At 37.6% G+C, this 22,754-nt stretch overlaps 1 protein-coding gene and 1 long non-coding RNA gene across 13 annotated transcripts in view; one reads left to right on the top strand and one right to left on the bottom strand.

Annotated features, from left to right (window-relative positions):
- Positions 1-17,299, bottom strand: part of LOC130457153 (uncharacterized) — a 42,696-nt gene extending 25,397 nt beyond the window's left edge. The window contains exon 1 of the long non-coding RNA XR_008916230.1: positions 17,005-17,299. This is a non-coding gene — a long non-coding RNA (uncharacterized LOC130457153). The remainder of the gene's footprint in view (positions 1-17,004) is intronic.
- ENAH (ENAH actin regulator) overlaps positions 1-22,754 on the top strand; it is a 254,249-nt gene that overhangs the window by 64,798 nt on the left and 166,697 nt on the right. For 11 of the 12 annotated variants that reach the window (XM_056816002.1, XM_007481484.2, XM_007481483.2 and 8 more), the window contains one exon: positions 9,307-9,452. In XM_056816002.1, coding sequence (XP_056671980.1) covers positions 9,307-9,452 — 146 coding nt within the window. Of the gene's footprint in view, positions 1-9,306; positions 9,453-22,754 lie in introns of those variants that run through there. The other variant, XM_056816005.1, reaches the window with a different exon arrangement.

The following is a 22,754-nucleotide window of genomic DNA, read 5'->3' as shown; positions in this document are numbered from 1 at the left end:
TATATAACTTGCTTTGTATATATTCATTGCTCGTTGTCTCCTCCATTAGAGTATAAGCTCCTTAGGGACAGAGGCTGACTTTTGCCTCTTTTTGAATTCTCAGTACTTATACTATAGTGCTTGGCATATAGTAGGGGTTTAATAAATGTTTACCAATTGATTGATATTTTGTCAGCCCATAATAGAAGTACAGGTAGTCTCCAGTTTTTGTTTATAATTAAACATTGGACATACACGATAACACAAAGGGGGGGTATAATTGAAGAAGAAACATCATAAATGAGCACTGGTTGTTTTGCTTGATAAACTGGAAGATCATGCCTCCAAGGTCTGGAAGGGGGAGTGAGTCAGAAGAACAGACCTCCAGAGTTCTGATGTACCTATTCAACCCAGCCTGTTCTTCTTTCCTTGTGGCACCAAGGTGGAGGCATTCTCTTTTTTCTTTCTTCCTCCAAGGATTCTTTCCCACAACAACAAGTTCCACATCACCAAAGCTGGTGAAGTCTGGGAAAGAATTTGCTTGTAATATCCGTTTACAGAGTGACATCTCTATGGCAACACTCTCTGGGCAAAAGCCCAGGAGCCAAGTATTCCACATGTATTATCAGATTTGATCTTCAAAACAACCCTATGAAGTAAATGCTATTCCTACCCATCTGCCCTCCCTATTTTATAGTCGCAGAAACTGAGGTCTAGGTTAAATTTAAATGACTTTCCCAGGATTACATATGATAGTAGCAATCTATTAAAAATATGAGCAAATCACTGGTAAATAAAAGAATTTCCTTAAAGTCTTAGGACAATACTATAAAGGTAACCTTGTATTCTTAGCTTTTAAATCAATGTCAAGAAAGAGAACAAACAAAAGTTTCATAAGAAAAAAATGACATTATTCTACTAATTTAGGGAAAACCATGAGGTTATCTTACATAAGTAAAATACTTATAAAATAAATTATAAATAAATTTATGTTAAATTATAAATATAAATTTTGTTTTTAATGAGAAAGCCAACAAGACATATAAATACCAATGTGGGGGAAATGAATACCTTGACTGAATATGTTCCTTGATTTTTAAAATTAAAATAAGCATATTAGAAGAATTTGGGGGACAGTGACTTCTAAGAAGCTAGTTTGGCCAATATAAAAAGAATGAGAAAAGAGAATTTTCTGGAGAAACTTTGAACTTAAATTTCAATATAACAGAGTAAGAATAAACTCAACCACAGGGATTCATTTAAAAAATACAGCAAAAAGCTAAAATAACTCACTTGGTTTTTTCTTACTCAAAAGTAATATCAATGAAAAAATATTTAATGGATGGGCTATCATTTGTTGATCCCTTTTGAGATAATGCTTTTAATTTGAAGCAGGGACAGTATCCTGTGCCTCTTTTCCTATAGTAGTGATATATTCTGCTAATCCATTAGTATTTTTTCAGTCATTCCTTTTGTGTTCAGTGTTAGTTGTTGGTAATTAGGAATGAGAACTTTGGCCATAGAATATTGTAAAGCTAACTGACCCTTATGGAAATTGAACCCATTAACTTGACATAAACAGAGGAGGAGAAAATATGTATTTATTAATTAATCTAACTAACTGGTCAAGTTAGGCAATTATATGGTGGGTTTTGAAAGAGCAAATAGTTAATATAAAGATATAATTTCTTCTGAACTCCAATAATCTTTGGTTCTACCACCTTTAAAACATATACTCTGTCCTGCTTTATAGTTATTTCTGTACATGAGTTATCTTCTCTACTAAACTATAATCCCTTTGAGGTCAAGCATTATATTTTTTCATATTAATATCATTTACAATCTCTAGCACAATGTTCCCCATGTGATAGCTATGCAATATATTTTTTGGGGAATAATGGAAGAAGAATGAATGAATGAAGATAATTCAAACCAAATTGCTCACTCTTTCTTCAATGCCATTTTGCCTTGAATCAGCTGGAAAAATGGCTTCAAATTTTTCCTTTCTTTTTGCTTGTTTAGACAAAATCAAAGAGAATAATATACTTTAGAAATCTATTTAAACTCTTCTTGGGTCAGAATCAAAGTTAACACAATTTAAAGATAAATTGAACTTTGGTGAGTGGGTAAGATAAAATTGAAAACACAATAATAGACCTGGTTTGGAAAAACTGTTTTTCCTTTGCTCTATTTTGTCATGAATTGATGGCTTAATAACATCACAAATTGATACAGACAGAAAATAATATAGATGGCATTCTCACTCCACCTGCCAACCAACTGCTCTAGAGAAGAGGAGAGAATTTATATGATGTAAAATTCAATAGAGCAGTATAAAATAGCCTTATTCATTCATTCATTCATTCATTCATTCATTCATCCATTTATTCATTTAAAGAGGTAATTCTAACATTGAGCACCTACTGTGTGTGACACTATTGTATAAGTTATAAAAAGAAATCCAACATATTATACAAGAAAGCACCAATGGAATTGGAAATAATTTAATCTAGAAAATTAATACTATTTTTCATTCATTTGAAGACATCTGTGTAGTTGAATGAATGAATGAAACATTCATTAAGTTCTTACTAGGAGCAAATCACTGTGCTAAGGGCTAGGGCTACAAATGGAAAAAAGTAAGACCGTCCTTGCTTTTAAATTGCTCACATTCCAATGGGAAAGAGCAGATGGGGATAATTTCAGCTGCAAATCATATGGAAAAGTCCCATTGCCCTTAGGGTTCAGCAGCAAAGCAAATTATAATGTTTCTTCTTTAAAGTCATTTTTGTTGATAAAATCCTAACAGTTTCTGGTATTGATGGTGTCTCAAGGACTTTGATGGCAAGGACTTTCTTTTTTTGTGTCTTCAGTAGCTATAGCTATAGCACCTGCAAGTATATTTGCCTAGTTGCTTCTCAGGACTTTGGCTATAAGCGCTGGGCTGGAAGCTTGAATATTCCAAGGACTCTTGGGTTCAGGATCCTGGACTGACTCCATCAGAGTCTGAGGGGAGATGGGTAAGGTAATATAACATAGCATAACATCACACACACACACACACACACACACATACACACACACACACACACACCCTTTATCTTCTGTCTTAGAATTGATTCTGTGGCAGAAGAGCGCTAGATATCTCTCCATTTTATTTCCTTAAATATCACAAGCAAGCAAAAGAAGACAGAGATGGGAACACTTTTATCTCAGGAAGGATATCGATAGATTGGAGAGTGCCCATTGTATCCTGGGCCATCTCCAGTCATACTGAATTTTCTCTTGCCACTGGACTTGAATGACTCTGGAAGAGAGCATGAGACTAATGACTTTGGGCAACTCTGCCTCAGTAAAATCCAATTCAAACACAAGTCAAGACACCTTCATCCATACATGATGTCATTGGTCCTCTTCTAAAATGAAGGATGAGCAATAGACTCCCACCTCTAGCCTTGTTCCTCTCTACTACATCTTTCACCCAGCTGCTAAACTGACATTGGCAGTACCCCTTCCTGAAATTACCTTCTATTTAACTTGGTAGATGTAGAATGTCCCATTTTGTTTTTAAGTTTTAAATTTTAACAAAATTTAAGCATATTAAAAGTTTAAAGTTGCATGGAGACTTTTGGGATACCATGTATTTTATATCTACTTACATACTTACAATAGCTAAACATATTATATATATATATATATTTATGGATATATTATACATATGTATGTATAGCTAGAATTTATACAGCACTTTAAGGTTTGCTAAAGGACTTTAGCAGTATTGTCTCATTTTATCCTCATAAACTCACCTCATTCTTTTTTGACAGATGAGGAAAGTTGATTACTCAGGGTCATATAAATATTTAAAGCAGCATTTGAATTCAGGTCATTTTTGACTCCAGGCTTAGGACCCCAAGCCTAACTGACTTTAATACATGCATATGTGTTGTAGGGTTTTTTTCTCCTGATAGAACATAAGCTTTTTGAGGGCAGAAATTGCTTTATTTTCATCTTTACATTCCCAGTTCTTAGAATTGAACTTGGCACATGATAGACTCTTAATAATGCTTCCCAAATTCTCTCATCCTCATCCTCAAAATCTCCTTCCTCTTGCTGCTCCCATCTAGTCTCAAAACAGAGTTCCTCTGAGAAGCATTCACAGAGTTGAACTTAACATAAACATTGAAATTACCCAGCAAAACAACATTCACATCTGAGAGAACCCCTAAGTATGGTATGATGTGTATGATCATACTCCATTAAATAGACTTGCCCCATGCCTGGGATGCCAGAATGATATGAAGAGTCCCAGGCTGGTTTCCTGGAGAATTGTTTCCTAACTTAATTTGGGCATTGCCCAGTAGGGGAAGAAACTAAATCGGGCTTGGTATGAAACAGAGAACTGAAGACATAAAGGGATTATAAAATATATCAGGAATCACTATCTCATTAGCATTAGGGGAGAAAATTAAAGTAGAAAAAATAGGAAGGAAAAGACCAGATCGTAGACTTTAGGAAAGAAATATTTGCATGTGAGAGACACCAAATAAAGTATAAGAAGAAGAGGATGCTGAATGAGATCAACAGCAAAAGCAAAAAAAGAAGGGACAGCTGGGTAGCTCAGTGGATAGACAGCCAGATCAGGAGATGGTAGGTCCTAGGTTCAAATTTGACCTCAGATACTGTGTGACTCCGGCAAGTCACAACATCAGTTGCCTATTTCTTACCTTCTTCTGCCTTGAAACTGATACTTAGCACAATTCTAAGACAGGAGGTAAAGGTTTAAAAAAGAGAGAAACTGCCCAAAGCCAGAATTATTCTAAGATGATACGTTTACAATAGGGCTTGATTTTATTTTATTTTTTATTTTTGGAAATTTTTATTTAATTAGTTAATTTAGAATATTTTCCCATGGTTATAAGATTCATGTTCTTTCCCTCCACTACCTCCACCTCCCTCCCATAGCCAGAAAGGCAGTTCCACTGGATTTTACATGTGTCATTGATCAAGACCTATTTCTACATTATTGATATTTGCACTAGGTTGATCATTTAGAGTCTACTTCCCTAATCATATCCCCATCGAACCATGTGATCAAGCAGTTGTTTTTCTTCTGAGTTTCTATTCCCACAGTTCCTCTAAAGCTTGATTTTAAAATTAAAACATCAGCTGGGAGGTTTGAAGTTCCATCATGAGTCTTTCACTGATTTTCTGGGTGACTTTAGATGTCATGCTTGTATTATTCTTTATGTCTAGTTTTATTATTTTATATAAGGAACAGACAGCCCACAAGGGTAGATCAACCAATAGATAAGTGTGCTGGAATCAGGAAGACTTGACTTCAAAGCTTGCCACAACCCTTACTGGCTGTGTGATGATCCTCAGCAAGTAAATTTAACCTCTATTTACTCCAGTTTCCTAAACTATAAAATGAATAATAATAATAATAATAAGTACCTACTTCCAACAGTTGTTGTGATTATTAAATAAAGTACAGTGCCTGGCATATAGTAAGCACTTTCTATCCCTCTATATTGCAAATGAGGAAATCAAGTCATAGAGATTAAGTTGGCTATCCAGGGTCACACAAATAGTAGGTATCTGAAGTGAGAGGTCCTTTTGACTCCACAATATCATACCACCTCTCAAAGAAGAGGAAACCCAGAAGAGACAGCACAAAGACTATCGCTCCCTATAAGTGTGTGTGTGTTCACAGAGATTGATGGGAGCTCCACTGCTTAAGTCCTGTGGATCACTCTCTCAGAATTAACTTCTCAGAAAGCACTTGCCAGACTGGAATGCATAAAGAGATCAAGGGTCAAACATTACAGTATTAAACGTCAAGGTGGTTTAGGAATAAGAGGACACCCCAGTAGAGCACAAGAATTCATACACAGGAGATGTTTCCAGGGACTTGGAACAGTAAGGAAGTACTTAAGTAATGACCTGGGACAGTAAGTACAGTAAGTATGGGGTTCTTTCCTCACCCAAAGATCTTACTTGACTCTTCTTTGCATTCTATCCCTTTGTTGAGAAAAACATAGAGGGTACAATTTCATGATCAATAAACCATATATAAGGGATCTTCTTGAAGAAGCTAGATGACCACTGGTCAAAGAAGTTGTAGAGGGTACTTATTCAGGCTGTGGGACCCTGCTGGCAGAGAGATGTTCAATTTTCAGTGTAAGCATTTACACCTTGAAAATTGACAAATATCATAAAGTAAGGTTTGATTTATTGTTTCATTGTTACAGATTAAACTTAAAAGTATGTCATATAAACTTCTCCCCCTCTCCCAAAGAGCTGAGTGTTAAACATTTACCATCCTATTTCTCCTTGGTAGGACTACATGGTTCATGAGGATTCTATGATCATGTTACATTGTCTCTCACTTAAATGTACTATCTCTCTATACACAACTCTAGCATAGGTGGCTATCAGAAGGATTTATATTTTCATCAGTACCGGGCACATCATAGGCAATAAATATCCCACTATGTTTCCTTCCCTACTGGGCTAACAGGGTGAATCTACATATGGAAATAATAAATCTTAGCAAGGGGGAAATCCTCAGTCTGGAACATGATTGCTAGAGCAAAGAGTTGTTATTCAGTTGTTTCAGTTGTATCCAACTCTTTGTGATCCCATTTGTGGTTTTCTTAGCAAAGATCCTGGGAGTGGTTTGCCATTTCCTTCTCCAGATCATTTTATAGATGAGGAAACTGAGGCAAATAGGGTTAAGTGAGTTGCCCAGGGTCACACAGCTAGACAGTGTCTGATTCCACATTTGAACTGAAGTCTTCCTGACTCCAAACCCAATGCTCTATTCACTGAGCTACCAAACTTAGTTGGAAGCATTACCTTCTCCATTTAGGTAGCCTTTTCTGATTGTCCCTTGCTGCTTGTGCCTCTGCAAATGGCCAGATATTGTGGGTATCACTCTTCAGTTAGCCAAAAAATTCTTGCCATCTCCTCCCTATCCCAACAATCTTTGGAGATTTAATGAGCCCTACATACTCTGCTTTAACAATGGACTCATTTTTGTTTGTTCGTTTTAGCCTAGGGACAATACAGAATGTCCCCAAAGACTTTAGTAGCTTCAAACTATACTAAGACTTTTGGGACACCTTGTGTAGTGACCCCTGAGATTTGCCTTGGTCTGTTCTGCTGCTTTCTGGAGCCTATATTAAGCAGAAAGTCATAGTACAATTATAATAGGTCAGAGCTCCTAGTTAGGAAAGATCCTAACATTTAGGCAGAGGTTTGGTTCTTTAAACTATTTTAAATTTATGTTTAACATTAGTTCAACTGTCCTTCCTTTTTATGATAAGGACAAAATTCAGGTTACCAGAAATGTTTAAATAAAGAAGAAAGTAGAGAGGCAGCTAGATGGTTTAAAAAAATTATTATTTTTTAAAAAAATTCCTCATCAGTGATGTCAAATCTATGGCATGGGTGCCAAAGATGGCACACAGCACTCTCTGTGGGCACATAAGGTTACCCACCCCCCACCTCCTGCCCCTGGTCATTACTAAAAAGGCAGAGGGACTCAAGCAGAAGTGCTCCCCTCTCCCTCTCCACCATGCCTGATGACATTTTTTCACATCACTCACCCTACTGCCCAGCAGCCAATGGGAGCACACAGGGTAAGGCAGGCAGCTGGCAGGCAGCTCACAGGCAGCAGAACTGGGGGGGAGTGGAGTGTTCAGGACACTACCCTCCCCCTTTCTATACTCCTTGAGGACATTCTTCCCTTCTACCACTCCTCCACCCAGTAACCCAATGAGAGTGTTTTCTCCCTCCCTTGTGTGGGGTAAAGGGGAGGGGCAAGACATGCCTGGTGCCCAGCACTCAGTTGAGTAGTGGGGTGGGACCTGGCACTCCATCTCTAAAAGGTTTGCCATTACTGGCCTAGACCTTATTGCTTTCTTCTTTAGAACCAATACTTAGTATCTATTCTAAACTGGAAGATGAGGGTTTAAAAAAAAAAGAAAAAAGTATCATTCAGTATCTGTTAAAATACAGAAAGGGGAAACTAGGGAAATATTCTCAGCAGACATTCTCTTAGAACTTCCCTCATTCCTAGAAGAAGTAGCTTTAGCTTGAATCTTCCACTCTGAGATTCCTGTAGGGATTCATGGCCCTCACTGATCTCTGCTCCAGCTCAGCTCTACTTTTTTCTCTCTTTCACCCATTCCTCTGGTACCATTTATTCTTTCTGGCTGTGCTCCTCAAGTCCTGGGTAGGGGCTGGGGAAGTTGACAGCATTGATGCTGCTAATATTGCTGCTCAGCTATTGAAGTCCTCCACTTTCAGTCTTTCTTTCATAACCCATGTGTGCCATTTTAAGAACTCCTGGGAGTGACCTAATTCCTCCTTCCTATTCCAAGATTCAGAGTCCCAAATTGCTCTCATGGCTGAGAGGAGAATGCTTGTCTCTCTGAACTACAAATCTCAAGGTGCCAATCAGTTAAAATCTCAAGGTGCCAATCAGTTCTCAAATCTTTATTATTTTATTCTTTGTGTAGCAGGGATGATCTGGAAAACCCTGATGAGTCCCTTAATCAACTAGATGAGATTGTAAATTGAACTTTTGTTAAAAAGGGATGCTTTACTGAGAGACAGTTGTTTTCAGCCATGTCTGACTCTTTGAAACCCCATTTGGAGTTTTCTTGGCAAAGATACCAAAGTAGTTTGCCATTTTTTTCTCCAGTTCATTTTATAGATGAGGAAACTGAGCTTCAGGTTAAAGCAAAAAGGTTAAATGATTTGCCTAGGGTCACATAGCTAGGAGGTACCCAGATCTGAACTTATGAAGATGAGTCTTCCTGACTTCAGAACTGGTATTCTATCTACTTCACTACTTAAATGACCTTGCGACCTGGCCACTTGCTAAGAAACAATTATTTTGATTTTTTTCAAGGGATGATATGTTGAAATCCCCTATCTGGTCCCCAATTACTGGGGCTTCTTTGAAGATAGTTGGTAATTGAGAGTCATCCTAATACAGACTCTTTGGAAGAATACATTCTCTTCTATTCAGAGGGTTTTGCCTATGTCTTCACCCATTTTTGCCTTTGGTTTCCTTAAGCTTTCAAACTGCAATGTACCAAGGGTAAGTGTGGGTGTTAAGGCATTCCTTGACTCTGAGAAGGAGTTCCTAGACTTCTCAGATCTTGGCTGATGTTTTTGTTCTTATATTTCATTTTCTGAGCATAGTTCAGCAATGATCAGTCCAGAGAGATGGATATTTCCAGCCTTAGAAGTTACTTCTTGATTAACCTGAGCTTGAGAGTTGGCATGAGTTGACAAAAGAGATTTCCTTGACAGCATACTTCTCAGAAGACAAGAAACTTCCAACAAGAGGATCCTGAAGCTGGTGGACCAAGCCATGCCAAGGCTGGGGAGATCTGGACTTTGCCAATCTTTCATTTCATGATAAATGCTGTGACATGCCCAGATAGTACAGGTTCCAGGTGAGTGGAAATTAACCGTTTAATGGTCTGACAAAAGATTTTTCTCTTCTGGGGCAGTATAATGAATGCAATGGCCTGTCTGGGTGCTTTATTTTTCCTGTTTGTTCAGACACAGCTGTCAGTAAATAGAACTCTGGGGCTTGAAGCAAGAAGACCCAAGTTCAAACATCACCTCTCAATCTTAGTAACTGTGTCTATCCACAAAATATGGACGATAAACACCTACCTCCCAGACCTGCTAAGAGATTCAATTTAGATATTTGTAAAATATACTTCACAAACCTTAAAGTGTTATTATTATTATTTGTGGGTTTTGGCCATATCAGATACCCATATTGTACATTAAACATTGTGGAAAGGAGTTTTTCTATTTACACATGTGGAAATCCATTAACAAATTTTGCTTTAGAGATTACCCTGAAGTTTTACTTTAAAGTGCAGGGGTCCCCAAACTTTTTACACAGGGGGCCAGTTCACTGTCCCTCAGACCGTTGGAGGGCCGGACTATAAAAAAACTATGAACAAATTCATATACCGCTGTCTGGGATAGTGGAGGCTGCAACACTGGCTGTGATGGGCCTGTCACACCTTGCACAGACCCATCACTGCCACCACTATCCCGGGCAGCAGTATACACAGGGTGGAATCCCCTCACCCAGATTACTACTCGTCATGCTGATGTCTTCCATTGTGCAGCCACATAATCCTTCGTGCGACGCCTCATTCTTGTTCAGTTACTCTCAGAATAAGGCACCACGCAAAGGATTATGTCACCGGAAGTAGTACTGTACGTGAGCGACACAGCGCTTTGTGGCACCACCACATCCAGTGCTCCTCTCACTGACCGCCAATGAAAGAGGTGCCTGTTCCAGAAGAGCGGTGGGGGCCAGATAAATGGCCTCAGGGGGCCACATGTGGCCCAGGGGCCATAGTTTGGGGACCCCTGCTAAAGTAGGACCAAAATAAGAGGTTGAGTCCTCCTGGTCAATTGCCCCAGTTCTTTTATTTATTTGTTTGTTTGTTTATTTATCTCTTACTTTTTGTCTTAGAAAACATGCAAGTATAGTTCCAAGGTAAAAAAGTGAAAAGTGGTAAGGGCTAGACAATTGGGGTTAAGTGACTTGCCCAGGGTCACACAACTAAGAAGCATCTGAAGCCAGATTTGAACCCAGGATCTCCCCTCTCTGGGTCTGGCATTCATTCCTCCCAAAGCCTTCCTCAGAGTATTGCTCCCAATCCTTCCCACTCTGCTCCCTGGTGACCCACTCCTCATTTCAGTCTCCTTTTGTACATAGTCTTCATCCATCCATTAATTTGTAAACTCCTTGAGGGTAGATTCTGTCTTTCTTTTTCTTATATCAACCTGAAGAAACACAGAACCACCAAAGCACTTATAAAAGACTTGGGAGACCATGCTCTTATGGCCCACCATCACCCAGAGTCAACACACACCCCATAGAACCACCCAGCTATGAGAGTGAGAAAACTGACTCCAGAAAAAAAAAACAATGGGAATGTTCCACTGAACTGTAGAACTTAGGGTCTTTTATGTATTTTAGGGAGTAAATGAAAGGAAGGATAACTGATTAGCTTACATAGAGGTTAGGGAAAGAGGTTGTAACTAGAGGCTAGAATACCTGGGAGCAGCCTAGATACCATAAGAGAACTGAAGAAGACAAAAAAGATCCTTAAGATTTTATTATATCTGCCAATTCTATCTAGGGTGATCAATGGGCACTTAAATGTTTATTCTCCCATCTTGGACAAATTTACTAATCCTATCTAGGGTGACTCTGGAGGGCTTGAGAGTTTCATAGAACAATGTTGTCATTTACTTGTTTTGTATCCTGAGTACTGAGCAAATCACATAGTAGGTACTTAAGGAATGTTTTGCTGTTGTTCAATTCTATCGGTTTTTTCAAGAGCCCATTTGGGGTTTTCTTGGCAGAAATAATGGTATGGCTTGCCATTTCCTTCTTTAGCTCATTTTACAGATGAGGAATCTGAGGCAAACAGTTAAGAGCCTTGGCCAGGGTCACACAGCTAGTAAGTATCTGAGTCCAGATCTGAACTTAGGAAGATGAGTCTTCCAGAATGATTCTAGCACTCTGTCTATCCACTATTCACCAAGCTGCTCTAACAAATGTTAATTGAATTTTAAAAAACCCTTAGAATCAATTCTATATATTGGTTTTAAGGTAGAAAGGTGGTATGGGTTAGGCAGTGGGGGCTAAGTAATCTGCCCAGAGTCACAAAGCTAGGAAGTATCTGAGGTCAAATTTGAACTCAGGACCTCCCATCTCCAGGCCTGCCTCTCTATCCACTGAATGTCATGTCAATTGAATTAAAAAAAAAAAGTTAATTGAATTTAACTAAAAAAAAACAACAACTCTCCTGGACTAAACCCAGATCTTGTGAGCCCAGAGTTCTTTTGGGGACCCTGGTTTTTGGGAGATATCTGTGTACTTATATATTCTATCCTCCTCCAGGGCTTTGCCTCTTTAGTGTCTATCACTAAAGTACCTGGCACATAGTAGGCAACTTGAAAAATGCTTGTTTGCTCATTTGTGGTTGGATCATCAACATCCAAAATGGGTGAGTTCTCTGTGCCCAAGATGCCCAAGATCTTACAGAATTTGCAGCTCCGTCTTGCACATAAGAATTCCCAAACCAAAGAAATGTCACTCAAGAACACCAGGATTCTAAAGCCAGTTCCAGTTGGTCACCTGGCTCTCTTGTTCTCTTTTCTTCGAAATCAAGACAAGCTTCTCAAAATGTGCCCTTCAAATATTGGAGCTCTACCACTGCAGGAGAATGGGCTAACCTAAACACCAGCCCAGAACTGCTTCTTGTCTGGCCAACTGACTCTCCTTGCTTTTATGTGTGAAGGAGCTTATACTGACTGCCTCTGAGAGGGGGAGAAATGGATACCTTCGTGAGGGCTATTGAAAGCATCTGCTACCTTTCTGACCCTGAAGATTTATCTGTTTTCTCCTCCTGATTGTATTAACAGTGTCAGGAAAAAGGAACATTGTGAAAGGAGCATATCAAACGCAGAATAGTGGAGGATCTCTGAGTGAGGAAAAATTAGGATGCAGAAACTAATGTCCTAAGACTTGTAAGTGACACTAGACAATTTCTAGGGTGGGACCTTGTGGAATTTGGGCCACAATTCACTTGTGGAGTATATAATAGCATTAAATTTGTTCTGGTTTTCTCCAGATGGTTGAGATAGAAGTGATGGGAGAAAGCTGCAAAGGGGAAATTTAAGTTTGTTGTAAGGAACACTTCCTAATCAATTAGAGGTCTCCAAGAATGAAACTGTCTGTCTTGAAAGTTAAAAGGCTGGATATTTTCCAGAAAAGGCTGATGACCATTTATTGGATAGGCTTTGGAGCAAATTCTTTTTAATATGGATTGGGTTAGATAGATGCTGAGGGCCCTTCATATAATCATAGATTTAGAGGTGGAAGGGATGGTAGAGTTCATTTAATCTAGGTGGGGCAATAGATAGTGGGCTGGGCCTAGAATCAGAAAGATCTGAGTTCAAATTTGACCTCAGATAGTGACTTAGATATGACTCTGGGCAATTCATTTAACTGATGTTTGCTTCAGTTTCCTCATTTGTAAAATGAGGATAATAATAGTAACTACCTTCCAGGGTTGTTGTGATGATCAAATGACATAAAAAAGTGCTTATCACACTATCTGTCACAAAGTAACTCCTATAAATTGTAGCTATTACTATGAGTCTAACCACCTCATTTTACAGATGAGACAATTGAGGCACATAGAGACTTACCAAAGGTCACACAGATATCAGACAGCAGAGTCAGAATGCATAGTTTTAATTCTTCTATTGGTCAAATTGAATAGTTGAATGTTATAAATCTAGTAGCAGCATAGAAAGTATGTGATATAGTGATATATAACATCTGAAGGCCATTTTTCAACAAACACATGGGCAAAAGTTATGAACAGTTGGAAAAAAAATTGCCAGCTAGGAACAGTCATAAGAAAATACTTCAGATCCTAAATAAGAGAATTACAAATTAAAATAATTATACGGTTTTACCTCATACCCATAAAACTGACAAATATTGTAAAAGACAGAAATTGCCAGTGTTGGAAGGATTATGGAGAGTCAGGAACACTCCAGAATTCTTTTTTTCCTTTTAATAAAACTTCCTTTTGCTGTATAATTTCATCATGCTTACAAGTCATGGACGCTGTGGCATTTTACTAACAAAGAATTGTATAAGAAAAACAGTAAAAAGAATGTCATCAGAGAGATGTGTGAATAGAAAAGAAGGTGGGCTGGTCATGCAGGGAACATAAGGAATAACCAATGGGCCACTGGCATGCTCTATTGGCATTCACATAATGCCAAGAAATCTAGAGGAAGCAGAGCTGTAACTAGTAATTTCAGAAATTCAGGCAAAGGCAGTTGTCCAGGGTTGGCTTCATAAATTTCTTTTGCAAATAAATTTTTTTAAAAAGAAATTCATTTTGGGAAAGGAAGGCCCAATGACTTAAGAACCAATAAGGAAAGAGCTCTTAGAGCCATTTATCGTCCTTTGGTGAAGAGAAAGATATTTTGGGATACCAACACCTTTGTGAACAAAGACCCCAGGATATGAACAGACAGCACTTGCTGGTCAGAAGTTTTAATTTAGCAAACAAGAATGAGATGGTAGGCCATCTAGGAGCATTTTTTAAATTAATTTTTTAAAAACTAATTATTCTTGCCAAGTAGGATGACAGTGCCTTTTAAGTAATGGTGCTCTGGGACAAAGTTGGTAATCCTGCCCTAATTGTGGCTCTGAGAGGAACTCCATGTCCCCAGGCTTAGCATACTAGTTGGAACTTCCATAGAGGATTTGCAGATAGACTTAGCTAAGAAGTCAGATAAGAAGAGAGAATATGAATACATTGCAATTTACACCACTGGAAGGAGTGCTCAGATTGATGGCTTCCCACATTGTCAAAGTGTGCTTGCAAGTGGAAGTTGTTGCCTGCCTATTGGACTATGTAGTAGAAAGATATCCCCCAAGTTTTCTGGGTGAATGGTCAAGATGTCAAAGTGTCAAAGCCTCCCTAAATAGAACTTCTCCCCTTAGGGCCATGGACCACTCTGACACAAAGGTTATTGGGGAAAATTGTGGTCATTACACTTGTGTCATGTCCTTGGGTTTATAGTCTTTTACATATATGATTTCATTTACTTGTCATGATAACACAATGAGGCAAGTAGTGCAAATGGTATTATTATCTTCTTTTGTGGATAAAGAATCTGAGGCTGAAGAGGTTAAAGGAATTGCCTATGCTTTGCTCAGAGAGTAAGTGGCAAAGCTTTGTTGTCTGTGGAGTCTGTGGAGTCCATTCCTGTATTCTTCTATAGCAATGGTGTCAAACTTAGACAGAAATGGGGCAGGTAAGCCATGACTGAAGGATTTCTGTGGGCACCATATTGACTTTGAAAACCACATGATCCACCATATCTTTATTTTGTTACATATTTTCAATTACATTTTAAATCTGATTCATGCAATGGGGACTGTTGCATTCTATCATAAACTGGTTTCATTTATGTGGCAAAGTACTTTGACAGCTTCTAAGGAAAGACAGACATGCTATATTTGAACAAGGAATAAGTGTGTAGGCATGAACACTGGAATACTAAAAATCTCATAAGGATAAACAAAGAGAGGTGACTACTCTTGTCCTTCCTTTCTTTCCTTTCTAGTCTCCTTACACTTTACTCTCTTCCTTATGCTCACTGTTCTGACCCACTTACTATTCCTGCCTCAGTTCTTTGAGCCATCATCCCCTCCCCCACCTTTCATCTCTAATCCTTGAGTCTTTGCCTTGGCTGCCCCTTCCAAGTTTGGAATATTTTTCCTCCTCCCCTCTGCCTCTAGTAATCCCTGATTGCCTTTATGATACAACTGAGGGGTCAGCTAGGTGGCTCAGTGGATTGAAAGCCAGAGACAGAAGGTCCTGGTTTAAAATTTGACTACAGACACTTGCTAGCTGTGTAACCTTGGGTAAATCACTTAATCCCCCCCTTTCTAGCCCTTACCATTCTGGAAGGTAAGGGTATAAAAAATAAAACACAACTAAGAACCACCTTCTTTATTAATTACTCAGGAGTTAGTGTACTCCTTCCCCAAACTACCTCTTACTTATTTTGTATAAATTATGTATATACTTAATATTTGTGAATATTGTCTCCCCAGTTAGAATATAAGTCTCCAGTGAGTAGAGACTGCTTAGCACAGTGCCTGACTCGTAGTAAATACTTAATAAATACTTACTGATTGATTATTAAAAATTTAAGTGATATTCCCAAATACTAAAAATGGGTTTTCTTATTTCTACTTATTGTGCTGACATCAACTTCTTCACATATAAAATGAGTAATAATAATACCTAGCATTTATATAGCATGCAAAGGATTCTATAAGTATCTTTCAAATATTATCTCGTTTTATCCTCACATCAACCCTGGGAGGCAGATACATTTATTATCTCCATTTTATAGGTGAAGAAATTGAGGCAGATAGAGGTTAAGTGAATTGTCCAGGTCACATAGCTGTTCTCAAAAAAAAAAAAAGTAGTGGTGCCTGATGACGTAAGGACAATCATATGCTTTGAGACCATCAAATAAAAATACTATGATTAATGAAGTGGTCTGGGTTGATTGTTCAGATAATTATTAATTAGCTTTCCTATTAATCTCAGAGATATGCTACTTTTAAACATTGAATTTGATATATAAACAGCTATTCAGTGGAACAAAGATATAAAGAAAACATGAATAAGAACTTGTCCAGGTCACCACAATTAATAGAAATTTCTAATCAGAAGAAACAGGGCCGTATGAAAGGAATATTACTTATCAGAATCTAGCTTGTGAAAGATCACAGCTTTAAAGATGAGAAAATGGTGTCTGACTAAAATGTTAGTCCTAGTCAACTTCATCATTAATTAAGCATTAAGCAAACTCAAGAAGTATACATTTTAGGCACATCTTGGGCACAACGCATATATCTTAGGTACTCTAATGGCTAGTGATGTCACCTTTCTCCTCAATGTGGTCTGTCAGAAAATAATTTCTTATTCCCTTATCCTCCCATTCTCCTCTAAGAAAATGCTTCAAGGGCATCATAGAAACCACAATGTCTATTTTGATATTGACTTATATTCTTCACTGTGTTTACAGTAAAAGAGTTCAGTACATGAAAGAAAGAGAGCTAATGGCTGGATCTTATAAAATAAGTCTTGAATTAGAATTATTAAAATTCAGAGCTGGAAAGGCCCTTAAAGCTTATGCTTATATTACTTCTCCGTCTAGTTCCTAATCAATCAAAAGCATTTATTAAGCACCTACTGTGCTCTAGGCATTGTTAGGCAATGGGGATACAGATATAAAAGAATGGTCCTTCCCTCAGGGAGTTTACATTCTATAGTGGGAGATATCATATACATGTATAAGTATATACACTGTAAGTATACACACAGTAAGGTAATTTGCAAGAGAAGCACTCACCAGTAGAATTTAGGAAAGACCTTATATAGATGGTGGCAATAGGATTGAGCTCTGAAGGAATCTAGGGATTCTGAGAGGCTGAGGGAGTGAATTCCAGTCTTGAGGGATAGCCAGCCTGTGGATGAGCATGATGGAGCGGGGCTGGAAGGATGGTGGAGAGAGGAGATTGGAGTGTCTTGGCTGAAAAACATTAAGAAGACCAGTTTGATTGGACTGAAAAGTGTAAGAAGGGGAGTAATATATAATGAGGCTAAAAGGTAAACAATGCTTTGACTATTCTTTAGAAATGGCCAAATTTGTAGTGTATAATATTTGTGAATTGTTTAATGAATGAATGGTCTTTATTTTTTTCATTTTTTGTCATGTAAAACATACTTCCATATTGGTCATTGTTGTAAGAACAAAGTCATACATAACCAAAACCCCAAAATAAAACCAAGATATACTGAAGTGAAAGACCACTCCAACAGTTCTTTTTCTGGAGGTGTATAGCATTTTCCACCATAAGTCTTTTGGGATTGCCCCAGATCATTGCATTTCTGAGAGTAGCCAAATTTTCACAGATAATCATCGTCCAGTGTTGCTGTTATTGTGTACAATGTTCTCCCAGTTCTGCTTATTTTGCTCTACATCAGTTCCTGCAGATCTTTCCAGCTTTTCCTGAAATCATCTTGCTTATCATTTCTTACAGCACAATGTACTCCATTACCAACATGTACCATGATTTGTTCAGTTATTCCCCAACTGATGGACATCCCCATAATTTCCAATTCTTTGCCACCACAAAAAGAACAGCTATAATTATTTTTGTACAAGTAGGTCCATTCCTCCTTTTTATTATCTCTTTGAGATACAGATCCAGTATTAGCATTACTGGATCAAAGAATGTGCATAATTTTATAGCTCTTTGCATATAGTTCCAAATTGCCCTCCAGAATGGTTAGATCAGTTCATAACTCCATCAACAATGCATTAGTGTCCCAATTTTGCCACATCCCTTCCAACATTTACCACTTTCCTTTACTGCTATATTGGCCAATCTGATAGGCAGGAGGTGGTACCCCAAAGTTGTTTTAATTAGCATTTCTCTAATCAACAGTGATTTAGAACATTTTTTTTCATATGATTATTGATAGCTTTGATTTCTTCACCTGAAAATTGCTTGTTCATATCCTTTGACCATTTGTCAATTGAGGAATGGCTTGTATTCTTACAAATTTGACTTAGTTCTTTATACATTTGATAAATTAGATCTTTATAAGAGACATTTGTTATATTTTCCCCAGTTTATTTTCTCCCTACTAATCTTGACTAGATTAGTTTTGTTTGTACAAAAGCTTTTAAATTTAATATAATCAAAGTTATTCATTTTACATCTTATAATACTCTCTATCTCTAGTTTGGTCATAAATTCTTCCCTTCTCTAAAGATCTGCCAGGTAAACTATTTTGTGTTTCCCTAATTTAGTTATGGTATCACTCTTTATATCTACATTATATATCCATTTTGACCTTATCTTGGTATCAGATGTGAGATATTGGTCTATACCTAGCTTTTGCCATATGGTTTCCAATATTCCCAGCAGTTTTTTGTTAAAGAGTGAGTTCTTATTGCAAAAGCTGAGATCTTTGGGTTTATCAAACACTAGGTTGGTAAGGTCATTTACCTCCTATATTGTGTATCTAGTCTACTCCATTGATACACCCTTGTATTCCTTAGCCAGTATCAGATTGTTTTGATGATTGCTGCTTTATAGTACAATTATAGATCTGCTAGACCTCCATCCTTCACATTTTTTCATTAGTTCTCTTGATATTCTTGACCTTTTGTTCTTCCAGATTAATTTTTTCTAGGTCAATAAAATAACGATTTGATAGTTTGACTGGTATAGAACTGAATAAATAAATTAATTTAGATAGAATTGTCATTTTTCTTATATTAGCTTGACCTACCCACAAGCAATTAATATTTTTCTATTTGATCTGATTTCATTTGTGTGAAAAGTATTTTGTAAGAGTATTCATATAATTCCCGTGTTTGCCTTGACATGTAGATTCTCAGGTATTTTATATTGTTTGGAGTGATTTCAAATGGAATTTCTCTTTCTCACTTTTGGTGCTGGAATCTATTAATAACATATAGAAATACTGATGATTTATGTGGATTTATTTTGTATCCTACAACTTTACTGGTTATTAATTATTTCAATTAGTGTTTTAGTTGATTCTTTAAGTAGACCATCATATCATCCACAAAGAGATGAATGGTCTTTAAATGGGAAACATCATATATATATATATATATATATACATATATAATTTTATATTATGTTATGCTTTATTATATTTTAAAACCTTTACCTTTCATCTTAGAATCATTAGTGTGTATTCCTTACAAGACAGAATAGCAGTAAAAGCTAAGCAATGGGGATTAAATGACTTGCCCAGAGTAAGACAACTAGGAAGTGTCTGAGTTTAGATTTGAACCCAGGACTTCTTGCCTCAGGGCCTGGCTTTCAATCCACTGAGCTACCTTGCTGCCCCATATATATAACATTTAAAATTTTTATTTATTTAATTAATTAAGAAAAATTTTCCTGGTTACGTGATTTATGTTCTTTAAATTCCCTCCTCACACCCTTTCCTGTAGCCAACACACAATTATTATTTATATTTTTCTAACCTGTACTTTCTATCTTAGTAATGGCTCTAAGATAGTAAGGCAAGGTTATGCCAAAAGGGGTGACTTGCCTAGGGTCACACAGATAGGAAGTGTCTGAGGTCATATTTGAATCCAAGTCCTCCCAACTCCAGGTCTGGCTTTTTATCCACTGTGTCACCTAGCTGCCCCACAGCATTTATTTTTGTATAGGATTATGGTACATGTATAAGGCCAGCTATGCCAGTCCAATATCATTCAGGACTTTTTGATCTTCATACAACTGCAATCAGCATAGAGCTAAGAAAAGAAGAAACTAGGGTAGGGGGAAACTAAATTAACTGAATAAATCATAATCTGTTAAAAAAAATAACAAAACTGAAAGAAAACCCAAACCACAGACACATATCTGTATATTTCTATCTACACCTAAGGTTGTAAGATGGATAATAAAAATACCCCTTCTTAAATCCCACTGGATCATCCAGGTTCAGGCACACCCCCCCTTCTTGAAGATTCAGACAAAATTGACAATAAGACAATAGTAATCAAAGAAAAGAGCACCTAGAGAGGACTAGTAGCAGACAGAGCAATCCTGTCCAATCCCAAACAACAGCCCACCTCCCTCTGCTCTTTACTTCCACTCCAGTAAACCCTAATTTCTAAAGGGAAAACCTTCCTTAGGTGAGAAGGGAGACTCTTCCTACTCTCCTCAGAACCGATTTCCAGACTGCTGAGGAGCATTAGTCATGCATTCTCCTCATGCCCATAAATGGAGGATGACCTACACTGGTGCTCTCAGACTGACTCAAACGGTGTATATTCCGAGAGAAACCTCAGAGCTAGACTGACAACACTCCTGCAGCTAATCGATCTTAAACAGAAGCACAGTTTGTTTCATTTTATGCCTGGTTGCACCCTGCTAACAGACATTTGGAGACTGGTTCTTGATGACTGTATACAGCAAGGTCATGGAGGGAGAGAGAACTCAAATGCATCTGCATATTAGTGAGAGAGAAGGTGGAGGATTACTTACAGAGCTGGGGAACTAAGGTTTGCTTGAGACAAAGCAGGGTGTGAGGCTTCTGTCAAGAGCTAAAAGAGTGCTGATCTCAGACCATATCTGATTCACAAAGTCAGAACGAATTCTCACCCGAGAACATCTCTGATTTTGCTATTTCAACACTCAAGCTCACAACCTGAAAAGAGAGTGCATTCTTCTTCTCTGACATGCCTTCTGTGATCAAAGGTGTTCTCTGAATTTCCCCACCTTTCCCTTTTTCTTGGGTTATTATATCTAAGATGAACAAGATGCAATCCAAAAGTGAGAAAGGTATACTTAGGCATAATGCTTTGTATACGGTCAGTGCTTAAGAAAGGCCTTTTAATGAAATAATAAGAAATAACCCAAATCAGAAAATTGTTTTATTTTTAAATTTAAGAAATTTATTTTAAAGTCTGTAAAGCTTTAAAGTCTGTAAAGCACTATCAACATTTTCTCTTTTTAGCTTCATAATGAGCCTCTGAGATAGGTGCTGTTATTTTTATGATTTTTACAGTTGTAGCCTTCATGAGAAGTCTTCAAGCTAAGGCTAGAGGATCACTTTGGGTATATGTTGTACCAAGCTCTCAGCAAAAAGAAGTCAAGTGACTTGCCTAGGGTCACACAAGCTAGTAAAAATAAGTGTCTGAGGCTGGATTTGAAGTCAGCTCTTCCAGACTCCAGCATGGCAGGCTATGCATTATAACATATCCATTCATCCATCCATCCATCTATTACATATATATATATATATATATATATATGTGTGTGTGTGTGTGTGTGTGTGTGTTTGTATATGTGTATATACACACACATATATATATAGTCTACCACAACATGTCCATGAGCCTTCAAGCATGATGCTATCCAAAAGGAAGGATTAAGTTGTGAGTAGTCAAAACTTTTGGCTATTATGTTTACATAAAATAAAACATTTAAGGATAATAATTAATACTTTAAACGCTTATCTGTTTAACATCACTTGATTACTTTTCTTAAACAAGAAGCAGGTTATAAATAATATGGAAATAGGTTTTAAAAGATATATGTAAAAGCCAGTGGAATTGCATGTCAGCTCCAGGAGTGGGGAGGGAAGAGGGGAGGGAAAGAACATGAATCATGTAACCATGGAAAAATATTCTAAATTAATTTACTAAATAAATAAAGAAAGAAATGGGTTAGACAGTCTCAAGAGAAGAGTTTTGCCCCTCTTTTGGATTTGAAGAAGGTGAGAGAGTCACTACTCAGAAAATTTCCACTTCTTTCGGTCCTTTTACCAAGAACCTTTGGAACAAGAACTCTGAAGTTTTCCTTACATTGATATGAATGGACTTGTCAGACACATGGGGCTTATTTATTTATTTTTTTACCTCTACTTTCTGTCTGTCTTAGTAACAACTCTAAAAGAGATGGGCAAGGCTAGGGAAATGGGGTTAAGTGACTTGTCCATGGTCACATAGCCAGGAAGTATATGACTTCTTTATGATCTCCCAGGCTTGCTAAGAAAACCCACAAACTATATGGAGACAGTGTTGTTGTCTGTAATGTTACTTGTCTGTAGACTTTCACGGAATCTTAGAGTTATGCAGGTGGGATGGAATATTAGAGTCTTGATTAAAGTCACAGGAAGCTACATTCGGACCCTACCTCTCTCTGATGCTTAGATACCTAGATGACCTTGAGCAAGTCATTTTATCTGGATCTGCTTCCTCAGCTTTAAAATGAGGCAAGGGCTGAGATCCTTGGAATAAAAATTGCTGGTACGACATAGACCCAGAATACTCATCCAGCCTTTGCTTGAAGACTTCTAGTGAAGGCTAACCCATTTCAAATGCTTTTTACACTATGTGGAGTACTATGTAGACCCAAGTTAGCTGATATAATCTTTAATCATGGCTCTTCCACTATTTCATCCTGTAACGACTACTGTGACTACTGTACTTTAGCGCTGCCATTTGTAATAGTGTAGCAATGACATTGATTTCATTCATCCAGTTAACATTTATCAGTTGCCCACTATGTGCCAGATACTGTGTTATGTGCTGGGGGA

Source organism: Monodelphis domestica, chromosome 2 (genome assembly GCF_027887165.1).
Source record: "Monodelphis domestica isolate mMonDom1 chromosome 2, mMonDom1.pri, whole genome shotgun sequence".
NCBI lineage: Eukaryota > Metazoa > Chordata > Mammalia > Didelphimorphia > Didelphidae > Monodelphis > Monodelphis domestica.
Note: the sequence above shows the minus strand (reverse complement) of the source record. Positions and strands in the feature narration are given on the sequence as shown.